The sequence below is a fragment of the Ursus maritimus genome, unplaced genomic scaffold (genome assembly GCF_017311325.1).
Source record: "Ursus maritimus isolate PB19 unplaced genomic scaffold, ASM1731132v1 scaffold_14, whole genome shotgun sequence".
Classification (NCBI taxonomy): domain Eukaryota; kingdom Metazoa; phylum Chordata; class Mammalia; order Carnivora; family Ursidae; genus Ursus; species Ursus maritimus.
In genome coordinates this window covers 61,996,562-62,011,950 of record NW_024423786.1, presented here as the reverse complement: position 1 = coordinate 62,011,950, position 15,389 = coordinate 61,996,562, and the positions used below count along the sequence as shown (strand labels likewise).

Sequence of the window (15,389 nt, the reverse complement as noted above, 5' to 3'; positions counted from 1 at the left end):
GAAAGCCTAACAGGGATTGCCGCCTGTAATAGGGACCAGATCAGACTTTCTGTGGATAAAAGCCACGAGTGACAAAGAAATGAAAACACACACACACACACACATACACACACACGTCCTCCCGCAGCCAAAACTCCTACGTAGCACTAATCCTTGGTTATTAAACTCACAGATGTTTTTAGGTTGTGGCAATAATCATATGGAATAACCAATTATTTCTCCTCTAGTCCATAACCTAGTCTAGCACCCTAATCCCATTCCTCGTCCTCTCCTCCAGCCAGAGTCAAAAATCCCAACACCCTAAAAAGGAGGGGAGGGAGAACCTCAGTGAACAGAGATCTCTGAATTAACCCACAATAAATCCTCCAGCTTCCAATTTCATAAAGAAGGGCTGATACTGAGGAGGGTACAGAAAGCAAGCTGAGCACAAAGCAGAAGCTGACACCCCGCAACCCCCCCCCCATGGGATATAAGTGACATTCCTCAGGCACTCCTGGCAGCCCCAAGGAAAAACAAATAGTTAACTTAGATCTCAATCCTGCAAGACCTTTGTCTCCCTCAGTTTACAAATCTCTTAGCGATTTACAGGAACAAAGCATTTCTATCAATAACGTAGCTTCCAGAAGGAAATGTAGGTACAATTAAATGTCCTTATAACCCGCAGCCCATTGACAGATACTTGAGGGGGGCAGAGTACAACGTTCCTCCAGGAAGCTCCCCACTATCTTCATGTGAATGCCTTGCTAGAGGGAAAAACAAAATTAACTTGACAATGGCAGGGCCTCCGGTATCCCGGGAGTCTTCTTTAGCATATGAAAGTTCTTTCTCAACCTCCCTTTTTCCTTACCTCCCCCAACCCCGTAGCATATAATCAGCCACCCCTCACAACCGGGGGCAGCAGCCCTTTCCGCCCACGGGTCCAGTCCTGGTGCTTTAATAAACCACCTTTTTGCACCAAAGACGTCTCAAGAATTCTTTCTCGGTCCTCGGCACCGGACTCCACCCCACTGAACCTCACCTATATTCCAAAACTACATCAATACCACGGCGAGGTTCCATCGCCCGCCAGCCCTGCGCAGCGGAGAGGAAGGCTTATGAGCGCCCAGAGCCACGGGGACCGCCACTCAGCCTTACCGGCCACCCTGGAAAACCACTTCCCACAGCTCAAAAGCCCTCACCTAGACGGACATCCCTACCTCAATTTTTTCTTTACTCCAGACGATCCCGCACAAAGCGGCTATTTTTAGCTGTCACTGGTTCCTTTTCTGAAGCTCGAACACCTCGCTTCTTACTCATCATCCTACAGGAACCTACCCAAAGGGCACCTGCAATCCTTAATATCCGATCAACTTAAATGTTCCTTCCTCAGCAATCCTCCCTGGACTCACCCCACACCAGAGACCATGTGATATTGTGACTTATAATGAGAAATATGTATTTGGTCTTTGTCCCAGTTCCGGGCACTGAGCTCCTAAAACCCTTGGAATTACCTAAGGGATGAGCCCTGGGGCAAAAAGTGCATCTTTTGTTACTCCTAACAAGCCCTAGACAACCACACCCACCCGGGAGTTCTGTTAATGAGGTGGTTCGGGGATGGCCCCTAGGTCACCAAGGATGGGGGCTGGTTGCCAGGGGAACCGACCGGGGATTAGAGGGTGGGCACTTTCAGGGGAGGAAAGGGGCTCCCAGAGGCTGAGTTCATCACTAAGGGTCAATGATTCCATCAATCACAGGTAAGTAATGAGACCTACTGGAAAGCCCTAGCAGGAGGGGTTTGGACAGCTTTGAACCCGTGGAGGGGCTGGGAGGGCGGGGGAGGGGGCCCCAGAGAGGACGCAGCAGTTCAGCACCCCCTCCCACGCACCTGGCCCAGCGCAGCCCATCCCGCTGTTTCTGAGTTGTATCCTTTTTATAACTAATTGCTAATCTCTGGATGTGGGGACTGATGCTGTCTCCAGGTAAACAGTGTCAGATTGGAGTTACACTGCCGGATGCCCTGGCCGCGTGCATGCGAGCCGCCAAACAGCCTGGTGTGGGGAACGCGCCCAGCGCCCACACACCTGACACCTGCAGGTTTAAGTACCGCAGGAGAGAGAGTAGTATAAAGGAAAACAGAAGTTTTCTTCCTTTCACCTGGGTCACACGCACCTCAAAGCACCTGCCAGCTACATAACCCCATAAAAACCCAGGAGTCACCCTAGATTCTCCCCTTTCCCTCGGTGCCTCCCCCTTGCGCCTTAAAGTCATGAGCAACACATTTCGGGCTGTCCACCTCTCTCCACCTCCTTGGCCACCCCTGGATCCCAGGCACCATCCCTCTCCCATGGTCCCCCAGCCGTCCAACTGCCAGTCCTGCCTCCCTCCAGCCCCCCCAAACCACCAGCGTGATCTCTGAGTATCAAAATGTGAGCACCCCCAGCTTCAAATTCTACAGCGGCTTCCTGTGCCCTTCAGAAGAAAATGCACGCCTGGGCAGGGCACCTGCACTACCCGGTCCCCGTCCACCGCTCCAGCGGTCCCTCCCACCCCCGCTTCCCTGGCAGCTACCTTGACTTCTCTGTCCCTTGCTGTGCCAACGTCATTCCAACCCCAGGCCTTTTGCCTCTGCCGTTTTCTCTGCCTGGATGACCCTGTCCCCAGATTCGTGAATAGCTGACTCCTTGTCACTCGGTTCTCGGCTCAAATGTCCCCCTCTAAAAAGAAGCCTTCCCGGACCACCTTATCTAAGGCTGGCTGCCTCCCCTACACCCCGAGGTGTGTCTTATCACCATCACGAGCTGCTGTGACGTGTGTGGTGTTACCGAACACCTGCCCCAGTAGAACGTGAGCTCCATGAGAACGGGGGCCGTGCCTTGTTCGCAGCTCCCTTCCAGCGCCGAGAAGGGAAGTGGCCCGTAGTGGGTGAAACGGCAAATATCGAGGGCGCATGCGCAGGTTATCTGGTTGGTATTTCTCGCTCGTGGGCAAGGAGTGACGCTCTTTGCTTATCCAGTGGACCAAGCACGAGAGCAGACGCTCAAATATTTGACAGAAGGGAAGAAAGAGAGCATGGGCGCCCAGGAAGGGGAGTGGGCAGAGAGAACGGAATGAGCAGAGAAATAAGCGCATCGATTGTACAAAGACACCCATGAGCCGTACCTGGTGGCAATTCTTGGTGTCCCTGCCCCGCAGTCAAACCTACCCTGGCCTTAAACTCCCCTTTCCCTCCTAGATGTTCTTTGTCCTCCTCGCTTCTTCTCCTGTCTCAGTTTTGTTTCAAGCAGCCTTTGCTCCACGCACCTGCATGTGAGTAAGACCGATGCCCCCCGCGTGGCTTTCGTGGCTCCAAAGGATCCGCAGCCGTGAAACCGGGGTTCGATCTGTGCACGCCACCGCAGGAAAGAAATGGGCCTTATTGTGTACAACAATAAAATCTAGGCTCAGGTACAAGTTTTTAATTACCCAGTATGCTAAGTGACCAAGGGTAGCGTGTCACCAAGAGGCGGGTTCTCTGTAACCGAGGGTTTCCCCGAAATCCTGATGATTGTCCTCATTCCCACATGTGAGCAGGTTCTGTGCTTGCTGAAGATGTTCCCACCCGTTCAATCCTAGTCGTCCTTCAGAGCCCATCAAAGGCACGCCTCCTCCAAGAAGCCCAGGGGGATTTCTCCCCGTGGCCCCCTCACTGTAATCAGTGCTTTCACTAAACCATCATAGCACTTGGCAATATGCTGCTTTACCTGAATCTCTGAACTGTCATATATATAAAAGCCCAAAGAGAGCTTTTCTGAAGTCAAAGGCAGTGTAATTATATATATATATATACATACATACATACATATATATATATATACATACATACATACACACACACACACACACACACACACACACTTGTGTCCTCCATGCTGCTGGGAAATCTTGAGCTTGAAAGCACTGGGTAAACTGGGCTCTCTGGCTATAGGAACGAACAGGAAGGGTCTCGCCAACTTCTCGGTGATTGCCTTGCCTGTCGGGGAAGCCCTGCGCTCCACAGTCACACTATGTGGAAGGCGCCGGGGGTGGGATGGGAGGCCCAGGAGCCAGCAAGAAGGGAAAGAAGAAACACTAATCTCCAGAGCAGACAGGAGTTGAGTGGTTAACTGGGATTTATAATGGGAGAGAGAAGGGCGCTTGTGTTTCCGTTGTCTTGTAGTCAATGGGAGACCAGTTATCAGCATTCAGGTTTGAGTGATCCATTCCGAGCCCATTCCACTCTTGCCTATATTCTTACCTATACTGTGCTTGAAAGTGGCTCTGTACGAAGCTTTGGCCTAGGGAGAGCTGAGCCGATGGAGATGGGAGGTTCTCGGGGGTTCTGCTGGCTTCGGGCTGAGGCTGCAAAGACATGAGGGAAGGAAGTAAGATTAGGAATGCTCCCATCGCTCCACTGCCTCCGGACCGCTGAGCCCTGGCCTCCTGGGTCCACATCACCTCTCCCGGGGCCGGGCTCTGCAGGACCTGGACGTTCTGTCGACTTTGCCCCAATTCACAGCTCCTTTGGTCTTTGGACTTTCCAAATTCCCTCAAAGAAGGTGCTGAGGGAGCAGAGCTAAAGCGTGAAGCTTGGGAATGGTCCCACATACTCGGCCACCTCTGCTGTGACCTCTGTCTCAAGTGTCCCCATTCGCATGGCCATCCTGCTAGGCCCCACGTGTCTACGCCTCCTGTACCTTTCACCGGGAAGGCTGCCACCACTGCAAATGCGTCCGTTCATCTCCCATCATCCACCTGCGGGTCGACCCGCCCCATCGGCATCTCCCCAGGAGCCAGTCTTCACACGAGCACTGGGCACACCAGGCTTTGCCCCTTTGACTCGCACATAAGCCTCCTTCACCCCACATCAGTCCTACTGTACCCTCTTTGCGTCCCCTTCTGTATTCGCTTTCTGGTGCTCCTGCAGCAAATTCACACACACCGGGGGCTTAAAACAGCAGAAATGTATTCTCTCTCAGTTCAGGAGACCAGACCTCCAAAATCGGCATCCCCAGGCCACAAACGGAATGTGGAGGCTCTAGGGAATGTGTCCCTTGCCTCTCCCGGCTGCGGGAATCCCACGGCTGGTGGCCACATCACCCCAGGCTTTACGGCCAGCATATTCGGAGAGCGAGGGGAAAGGAACGCACGTGACGTGTGTGGGGTGAAGCATGCCAACGTGTGAAATGTAATTCAAAATGCACGAGAAGCAGTAAGAGGAGGAAAAGAATAGATGGAGTGAGGAGTATATAGGACAAATACAGATAAAGCAATTTAATTAAAACGTGAATTGCAGAGTCTAGACGGTGGGCAGGAGGAGTTCCCTGTATCATTCATTCAACATTTCCATCTGTACGGATTTTCCCTAATGAAAGACTGGGGCAAATACTCAGGATGGAACATTCTTATTGGTCCCATGGTTTTGTGATGCTCGAGTCGACCAGCACACAGGACGTGTGAACAGAAGCAGAAAACGGCGCTGGGGGGCGAGTCTGGCGCCACGCTGGGAGGGGAGGGGGCTCCCATGTCCTAAAGACGACTACCCAGTTCGGTAAAAGGCACAGAAGCAGGATTAAGAATCAGCCTCCGGACTCCAGCTGCCAGGTCCCAATCCCTCCGAAATCGCACTCCTTGGGGGCACTGCCCAACCTCTGAGCCAGCCAAGTCCGTCACTTAACCCCTTGGCCCCACGATTTCCCGACCGCTGTGGAGGGATGCTGAATGATGGTGCCTACCTCCGAGGGACAGTCTGAGCTGAAAAGAGTTAACATACATAGAACACTTAGAACAGGGAGCACACGGCGGGGAGTACCGGCTGGGTTTCGAACCCACGCGGCAGCGACACGCGTGGCGATGCTTTAAGCCGACGCCGTGCGCACGAGGCAGGAGGGCGAGTCTGGAGGAAGGACACAGATCAGGAGGCTCGAGGGCCCGGGACACAACGGGGAGAGCTGGAGCAGGAGTCACGAAAACGGGAAGGGGGGATGGGCTCAAGAGGCCCTATGTCCGCAGCTCATAAGGCAGCGCTCGGTGGGGCAGCAAAGAAAGGGGGAGGGGGCAAGCAGGAGCAGCTCCAAGCTCCCATCTGGTGCCCCGAGAACACCTGTTCCGTTAGCGGACGAGGGAAAATCGAAGGGAGAAGTGGGCCCCGGGAAGGGCACGCCGAGTTTGAGGTGATGGGGGGCTGGAAGAGGGTGGACCCTGGATGCAGAGTGGATGCTGGGATGTGTGACTGCGCAGGGCTGAGGCCCCTTCCGGAACACCGGGTCCAGTCCACGGGGAGGTGGGGAAGCTCTTTAAAGAGGGGGGGGTCCACACCCTCCCTTCGCAAGGAACAGGCACTTGACCCAAGCGACACCGATGGGACGGTCCTGCCTTGCCTGGGAATCACGAGCAGTGACCAAAAGCCTGAAAACAGGGATTCCAGCAGCGGTGTCCAGGCCAGAGTCCAGCAGCTCCTGCCCCTGTGACGCCCCCCCCACCTAGGAGCTGTCTGATTCTCATCGGGTCCATGCCTGGTTCTCGTCTCCCCTCTGATCCCGCCTGCCGCACCTCTACCCTCTCTCGAGTCACCTGAAGTTGGCTGCTGTTACTTGCAGCCAAAGAGCTCACAAGGATACAGGTGCTTCTGCATCGAGGTGATAACCTGGCGGGCCGGGAGCGGCAGTGGGCGGGATCGCCCAAGACAGGGTACAGAAGAAGATCCTGAGCGAGGCTGGGCTGAGAGGCAGCGGGGTCATTCGAGAAGCGTGGACCAGGAGGTCAGGCCAGCTGGCCCCACTCTGCTAGCAAAGTGACCCTGGGCATCTCTCTGAGCCTCATTCCATGTCTAAAAGGAACTGGAGTGGGGTGCCTGGGTGGCTCAGTCGGTGAAGTGTCTGCCTTCAGCTCAGGTTATGATCCCGGGGTCCTGGGATCGAGTCCCGCATCGGGCTCCCTGCTCAGCAGGGAGTCTGCTTCTCCCTGTCCCTTTGCCTGCTGCTCCCCCTGTGCTCTCTGCCAAATAAATAAATAAAATCTTAAAAAAAATAAATAAAAGGAACAGGACTATCACATCCACTTCACAAAGCCACCATTAAAATGAAAAAATTACGTGTGCGTCCTGCAAGACATACAGCAGCTGCTTTGTAAATGGTAGTTTCCTGGTCCTCTCCCCAGCCCCCTCTTGTTCTTGATGCTGCAAGAGTGGCGATTTCTGTAAAATTAACTGCCCAAAAGACTGCCTACGTGAGACAGCCTATAGGATGGTAAAAATATGCCCTTTCCGCCGGATGAAAACATTTGAGAACCATCCCGACGAGAGAAGAAAAGTGGTCCTTACATTTCTGTTCCAGTTTCACATACATCTCGCTGTATGGCCTTCACATGTTTTGAAACAGAAATAACCTCAAAAAGAAAGAAAAACTGCTCAGTTACAGAGGACAGTGCCTTCCCTCCCTGGAAAGGGAAAATGAAGTTTCGTGCCGGCTCTGGCTTCAGGCTGAAGCGTCCCCAGCCGGGCCTCCGCAGGCGGCCCAATTTTCTAAGAGCAAATTTCAAGAGACGCCTCCACCCCCAGTGCAGAGAAAGATCTTTTCTGGTCTCAATCAGGTCAAGCGAAGAGCCGGGCAAGCTCCCCTCTGTGGCCCACAGCCAGCCACCCCCCTATTCTTGCCTGGGTCCTCAAGCCTTGGCCCGTGCAAGGGATGGAAAGCAGCCAGCGTGGCCCAAAGCAACGAGCAAGGGGCAGGGGGGGCCTGCAGGCAGGTCGAGTCCGAGTCTGGATTTTGTGCAAAGTACAACAGGAAGCCATCAGAGAACTTTAAGAAGGAGAGTGACATGATCTTTTTGTCCTTTCTCAAAAGACACCCCGGCTTCAGTGTGGAGACCGTCTAGCAGAAGGACGCCGTGGGGACTGGAAGGCCAACTATGGCTGCTGTCATGTGGGTCCTCAAGTTGGTAAGAAGAATTACTGGCCGGTCCTCTCGGCTTAAAGAAACTCAAGGTTACCTTAAAGAAAGGCCTGGGGGCGGCGTACTGCGCTTGGGGGCAAGGGCTCCAGAGCAGAGGGTCTCAAGCAGTGGGCGCTTCTGCCCCCAGGGGACACTGTTTGTCAATCACGACTGGGGGGTGCCACCAGCATCCTGTGGGTAGAGGGATACTGTGGAGGCCACATGGCACAGGACGGCCCCCGCAGCAAAGAGTTACCCGGCCCCAGATGCGTCTGGAGACACATCGAAAGCAATGTGTGTCTGATTAATTACCAAAGCTTCTGGCCCCTCCTCCACTTATTCATGGATGTTGTCCTAATAACTGTGCTCACTCACGGAATAATGACCTCACTCACTTTTGACTTTCTTGGGAGATAAACGGAGAGCATGAGAGCAGAACCTGTCACTGCTCTTTATCTAGCAAAGCCCGTAGACAACACCACTGATGTGTCAATTAACTGCGGCTGTTACCAATGATTTGGCTCCTTCTTACTCCCAGAGATTTGGGGTTTCATCAAAATCAGGGAACGCTGAGTGCACACATATAACCATCCATTCTGTGTTTGGAGGAAAAAGACTGGAAGTGGTAAAATGCTACCATCTGAAATACCCATGGCCGGGGCGCCTGGGTGACGCAGTTGGTTAAGCACCTGACTCTTGGTTTCGGCTCAGGTCGTGATCTCAGGGTCATGAGATCGAGCCCCACATCGGGCTCTGTGCAGAGTATGGAATCTGCTTGAGATTTTTCTCTCCCCCTCTGCTTCTTCCTCTTGTGTGCACTCTCTCTCTCTAAAAATAAAGAAATCTTATTGAAAAAAGTGGAAAAAAAAGAAAATAATGATTAAAAAAATGAAATACGGCCTCCGATGGCCATACGAATGCACTAATGCACAGAATATAGATAAAAAGGAGATTTTTCAAACTTTAAAATGAAAGGAAAACCCTATTCACTAGATCCCTGGGATGACAGAGGACGAGAAGTCCTGCCGTGGGAGGAAATGTCACGCCTACAGCCAACAGAGCTAAGAGAAAGGGGCACGGAGCAGCTCTGTGTACCCAGGAGCCAGATTACACAGGAGCCCAAGGAAGACAAATTTCAAGACCGAGTACATATTCAAGGGAAAAAAAAAAAAGAATACCAGATATGACATGGTGTTTTAAGAGTGACCCACCTTCTCGGACCCTGGGCTTCGGGCCGAGCCCTCCAAGTCCTCATGCAGCCGATCCAGCAGCCAGAGCAGGAACTCCAGGGCGTCGTGCTGGGCATTGCCTTGGAACTGGGAGCCGTACTTGGAAACAGCGTTCTGAGAGGTAAGCCGAAAAGCAGAGGGTCAGTCTGGCCCCGCAGACAACCAAGTCGGGACCTATCAGCACCAAGTCTACCGGGCGTCACCACTCAGCCCGGAGCGGGGCTGACACCATGCAAACAGCGAGGGATGAGAACGTTCCGGCCAAAGCCTGCTCTTGGGAGACGGTGTCCGCAAATGACCTTGGGGTGTTCTGTATAGATGACACCTGCTGACCAATGTCCTGTCCTTTGCAAACCCACAGGGCTGTGTTGGTTGAATATCTGGACGCGCTTGTCCCTTGATGGCGAGGACGCTTGCTCCCCTGGCCGCCTCCATCAGTCTATCTCTATCCCTGGCACTCAGCTCCCGCTACCGGTGGAAGCAGCTTGCCCTACACTCTCCCTCGGTGACTCATTCACTCCCGTGGCTCTGGCTCTGTTTGGGAAAGACTGCACAGCGGCGGCACAGTGAACTGGGCTGCCCTAAACACGCACGTACCCCCTCAGTGCCTCTTTCTAGTGGGTGTGAAATCAAACTTCTGTGGTTAGATCACACGATGGCCAAGCCCGTCTTTCACCACTTTCGTCAATATTTATTCAGTTCCTACCACGTGCCAGATACTATTGTAGGGACTGGGGTTACAACAATGAAAACGAGGTGCACAATAGCCACGGCGCTTACGTTCCCTCTGCCCGTCCTGTTAAATTGTGCCGGAACTTTGTCATTTTCTACGGGAAGGCATATTCCGGGGTGTTTTTTTTTTTTAAGGTTTATTTCAAAGGGTAACATATGGACAGACTTAAAAGAATTCAAGACATAAAAAAAGATGATCGTGAAAAGTCTTCCCTCCACCCAGCCCCCCAGCTCTGGGTGCCCATCCCCAGAGGGAGGCCACGGTTAGCATTTTCTCAAGCATCTTTCTAGGGAACTTTAAAAAAATTTTTTAAATGCACGTGCAAGCATGAGAGTGAGCAAATCCCCTTGTCCGTGTGTGCATACACACGCAGGTGCACATAGTACATTGCGGTTGTTTGCTGCTCCTCTCCAGCCCCCCCAGATGCAGCCAGACATCAAGCCCCGCCCCACGCAGGGCTGTCCTGGGCTCCCACCTGCCAACGGCACGTCTGAGTTGTGGACCTAGCTGACCCTCACCATGGCCAACCAAATCAAACAGCCTGGGCTTTTTCCTCTTTCTCTCCTTAACCCTTCCACTGGGATTTAAAGGAAACTTTAGGGTATGACAAAGCAAAATTCAAGACTGAATTAGCTGAAAGAGTGGCTCGGAGTCTTTATTCCAGTCACTCTAGTTTGGGGTTCACTAGACGATCTAGTCTGGATTTTTCCTCCAGGCTTCTTTGGCCTTTGACCTCCACATAGGGCTGGCAGATTAGGCAAGTCAAAATACAAGGGGCTCAGTTAAATTTGAATTTCAGGGGCACCTGGGTGGCACAGCGGTTAGGCATCTACCTTCGGCTCAGGGCGTGATCCTGGCGTTATGGGATCGAGCCCCACATCGGGCTCCTCTGCTGTGAGCCTGCTTCTTCCTCTCCCACTCCCCCCGCTTGTGTTCCCTCTCTCGCTGGCTGTCTCTATCGCTGTCGAATAAATAAATAAAATCTTTAAAAAAAATTTTGAATTTCAGAGAAGCAATGACTGTGTTTAGTATAAGTATGTCCCACGCAGTATTTGGGATATATTTACACTAAAAAGTTATTCATTGTTTATTTGAAATTCAAATTTAACTGCGTGTTGCATCTTACCTGGTGACCCCACGCCTAGCCACCCTCCACATCCCACTCTATCTATCCTTAGTACTAGCATTCCCTCCCCGGGGGAGTAGCCACCTCCAGCTCAAAATCTCCCAAACCAGCTCTTCCTCTTCACATCAGTGTCCTCTTTTAGATTCGCTCTTGAACCCACGTCGGTCAGTGCCAAGCATTCTGGAATCTGGTTCCCACTCTGTCTCTGTGGCCCCTCGGTAGAAACCCATTCCTGCCAGAGTCCTAAATGCAGCTGACCCAGATGACAATACCTTCCCTGCACAGGAGCCCTTTCCGGACTCTCCCCTTGCCAGCCCTCCGCCTGCACCCCTGCACCGGAGCATAGACCAGCTGGATAACTTCATGCCTCGACTCAAAGCTCCCCTGACTCACCACCTAACAATCCACCCTCCTCCCATCTGGCCCCGTCCCCGTCTTTCACCACCCTCCCACCCTCCCACGTGTTTGACAGCTCCAGCTGATCCAGCCACTCGGGTGCCCCAAACCGTATTTGTCCAATCCTACAGTCTACACCTTGGTGTTTTCTTCCTTCCGTGGGAAACCCATTCCCCTCCCGTGACTCATGTTACTCCTTGGAGTCTGACGCTCTTCATCTTANCCTGGTTGGGAAGCCATACAACCTTTCCAGAAAGAATGTGCGAATTTCAAGAAGACAGACAAGATAGGGCCTTGGAAATGTCCTTCTATGGAAACAAGAGTAATTCCAGTTTGGGGAATTTGGCATCAGGAAATGAGAGCTCCAAGCAAAGATACGCTGTAGCCCGACGTACTGAAGTTTCCTGGGGAAAACTTACGGCACACTCAGGTGGCCTGAAAAAATGCTTGAGGAAATGCTGGGAAGAAAATCAATGATCCTACCATTTTTTTAAAAAGTGAAAAATACCTATTTGAGATTGATAGATACATATCCATAGCTAGAAAACACGAGAAATACATGGCAAAATATGAACAATGGGTATCATAGAAGGATGGGACCATAAGTGATTGTATTTTTATTTGCACCCTGCAAATTTTTTTTTTTACAGTGAATTCCGTTCTTTAGTTTTTTTCTGATTAGAACGGTCTCTGGCAGGGGCCGCCTGAGAGGCTCAGTCAGTTAAGCATCTGCCTTCGGCTCAGGTCATGATCCCAAGGTCCTGGGATCGAGCCCCGCATCGGGCTCTCCACTCCACCGGGAGTCTGCTTCTCCCTCTCCCTCTGGGATTTTTCTTGCTTTCGCTCTCTCTCAAATAAATAAATAAAATATGTAAGGGGGAAAAAAGGGGTCTCTGGCAAACTGTAAGAGAGTTTGGACTTTTTTGAAATAACTTGACCTATTGATTCCTAACAGAAGACACTCACACGGAGAGTCTATGAAAATGTGACCAGAGCTGTATTAAGGCGAAATCCTCACCTGGGAGAGATGGACGGAAATATCTAGTCCTTCTAACCTGCAACTTGACAGAGCTCTATCCGCGTGTGTGCATGTGTTTCTCTCAACACTGATAATTTCTAACACATCTCTTACAAAATTATTCCTAGTTATTTCCTCCTTCCGTGGTTTTCGTGAATAAAATCTAATTTTCATACATTCTAAATGGTGATTGCTTTCAATTTTCTATCTCGTTTCTGACCTCGTTCGTGCCTGCCTTAATGCTACAATATGGATTTCTAGACCCATCTCGCAATTTCCTATCTGTTCCATCTTTTTTTATCCCATTTCCATTTCACGGCTTACTGTTTCATCCAGAACTTCCAAAATATAGGAGCGATCATCCTTGCTTGCAAAAGGCAATGCCTTTAGCGTATCACGTGAGGCATACTGTATGTCTAAAATTGTAGGTCTCAAAGTGATGCTTGAGTACGTAAGCTAAGATAAACTCCAGATGGCTGAAATCCTTAATATAGCCATGGGAAAACTAGAAATACATAACATAGAACCTTTATCGAAAGGTATGACGTAAAGAAATCTACAACTTCCAGGACTGGGGATAGGAAGGAGAGAGTCTGCGGAAAATATTTGTGGCAAGTGTAAGGGTTGAGGAACTCACAGAAACAAGTAAAAAGAGCATTGAGACCAGGCAGAATGGATAGTCAACACGAACAGGAAATTCCAGGCACAGTCTCACAACTAGCAAAGCATAAAAATCCTGTCCCTCACTCTTAATCAAAGAAATAAAAATAAAAGTGAGATGCTATTTCGTTGTTGCTGTTGTTGGGTAAGTTGAAACATGACACTTGCGGAAAGATTAGCCTTTAACTGTTTCCAACACTGGAAACAATGATCACCGTGTGGCCCACGACAGAGATGTTATCTAATGCTAAATATGGCAGTCATATTTCAACATAAATGTGTAAGATCAATTCTTCGTACGCCTTAAACTTCCACAATGTTGCATGTCAGGGACAGCTCGATTTTTTTACGTGGGTGCACTGCACGTAAGTTACATATCAAAACAATGGTGATTCAAAAACAAAAAAACACATAAAAATAAAAGTTACATCTCTGCTTTGACCACATAAGTTCACGTCAAGGAATCAAATTCAGGAAATGGTCAGAGCTGAGGGCAATGATTTAAGCACCAGGATTTTCAATACACAGTGTGATAACTGGAAACTTACATGGTAAACGTCCCTGCAGGGACTGGTTCATTGAAAGAAATATTACACGATCATTTAAAATTAAGTTTTACAGAATGTTGTAATGGCCAGGAGAGAGCCTTATGACAATATTAACGTGAAAAAAGCAGGATGCAATCCTGGATTTTTCCACATAAAGATGCTCTGAAACACATCGAGGTTTCCAAAAGTTGTCTGGAGGGTGGAGTTCCAAATCTCTGTTTACGTTGTTAGCACCTTTTGAGTTTTTATGCTACGACATATTTAATGACATCATTAGAGACGCAAAGTGTCATAGACAATACCGTGGCAGGATTTGTTTCGAAGCATTTATTCACATGCTGTTAAAACAGAGCGGTCCCACTGTCTACAGGCTGCGTGCCTGGGAGGTCGGGAAAGAGAACACTGCAAAGCCACCCCATTTGCACGGCTGGGGTTGGGGTAACTCAGCCCAGCACGCCGGTACCTTCTCCATCCCTCCCTTCCTCAGTCTGAAGCTAAGAATCCCTCCTCAAGACCCAACTCCTGGACAAAACCTTCTGTGGCTTGTCCCCAACCAATTCTCCAGACCCCTCTACCCGGGGACAGAGGCTCCCATAATTTTTTTTAAAGATTTTATTTATTTATTTGATAGAGAGGGAGCAAGCAGGAGGGGGGCGTGGGGGGTGGGAGAGGGAGAAGCAGACTCCCCACTGATCAGGGAGCCCCATGAGGGGCTGGATCCCAGGACCCCAGGATCATGACCTGAGCCAAAGACAGAGGCTTCACCCACTGAGCCACCCAGGCGTCCCTTCCATTAATTTATTGCATCTTGCATTTATGCTGCCCTGCCCACAGAAGGCCCCTCAGCTCCACCCGCCCCAGTGATCTGATCCCAGTGCTCGGTGAGGAAGCCACATCCCCACCCTCCCCTGTCCTTACTTGACCTCTCCTGTTGACCCCTCCTGATGGTTACTTCTCCTGGAACACCCCCTCCACGGCCCCCCATCCAGCACCTGTCATCAGCTCTGACCCCGTGCCAGTGCCATCACTGCATTAACATCCACCTCTCCCGCTGGACGGGGAGCTCCTAGCAAGCGGCCCCAGGAGCTTTTGCGCTCAGAGCTTCCCGTGCGTTCCTTGTTCCTGGGAGAGTGCTGGGACACTCCAGAAATATTTGTTGGGTGAAGGGATGTTTCCTCATCTATAAAATAAGAGGAGCCCACCTAGATTTCCATCGGCAGGGTTTACTGAAAGCCCAGATGCTGGCACCGTCCGCTCCCTCCAAGCCTGGCTACCCAAAAAGTCCCGGGAAACCTCGGATGACATCACCCTCGTTAACAATTAACAACCTGACTATCCTCCAGTCCCCCCGCCCCCCCCCGCCCCACCTCCCTGCGAGCTTCCAGGCCTTGGGGATTTGAGAGAAGGGGTGAGATAGGAAATCCTGGTGAGTCACTTGAGAGCCGTCACTAATTTGGAAGATTTTTTTCAAGCTCTCCTGTCTTTCCCACTGGGGCAGGACCTGCAGGAGAATGCAACCGGGGAATAGGAAAGATTTGAGAACATTACCTCCCTCCCTCCGCCAGATCTCCGTAGGTGAGAAGGCAGACTGAGAAGGAATAACAAAAGCTTCCTAGGACTCAGGCGCTGTTCTAAGTGCTGTGCAGAGAACTCAGAGTTCTGTTAATAAGGTAAGTGCCGTTACTGTCCCATTTCACAGAGAAGGCAAGTTGAGGCACAGTGGGATTTTTTTTTTTTTTTTTTTTTTTTTTTTT

General features: G+C 51.0%; 1 protein-coding gene across 1 annotated transcript in view; it reads right to left on the bottom strand.

The window, feature by feature from the left end:
• USP43 (ubiquitin specific peptidase 43) overlaps window positions 1-15,389 on the bottom strand; it is a 48,700-nt gene that overhangs the window by 31,180 nt on the left and 2,131 nt on the right. The window contains 2 exon segments of the mRNA XM_040630029.1: window positions 4,253-4,356; window positions 9,137-9,268. Coding sequence (XP_040485963.1) covers window positions 4,253-4,356; window positions 9,137-9,268 — 236 coding nt within the window.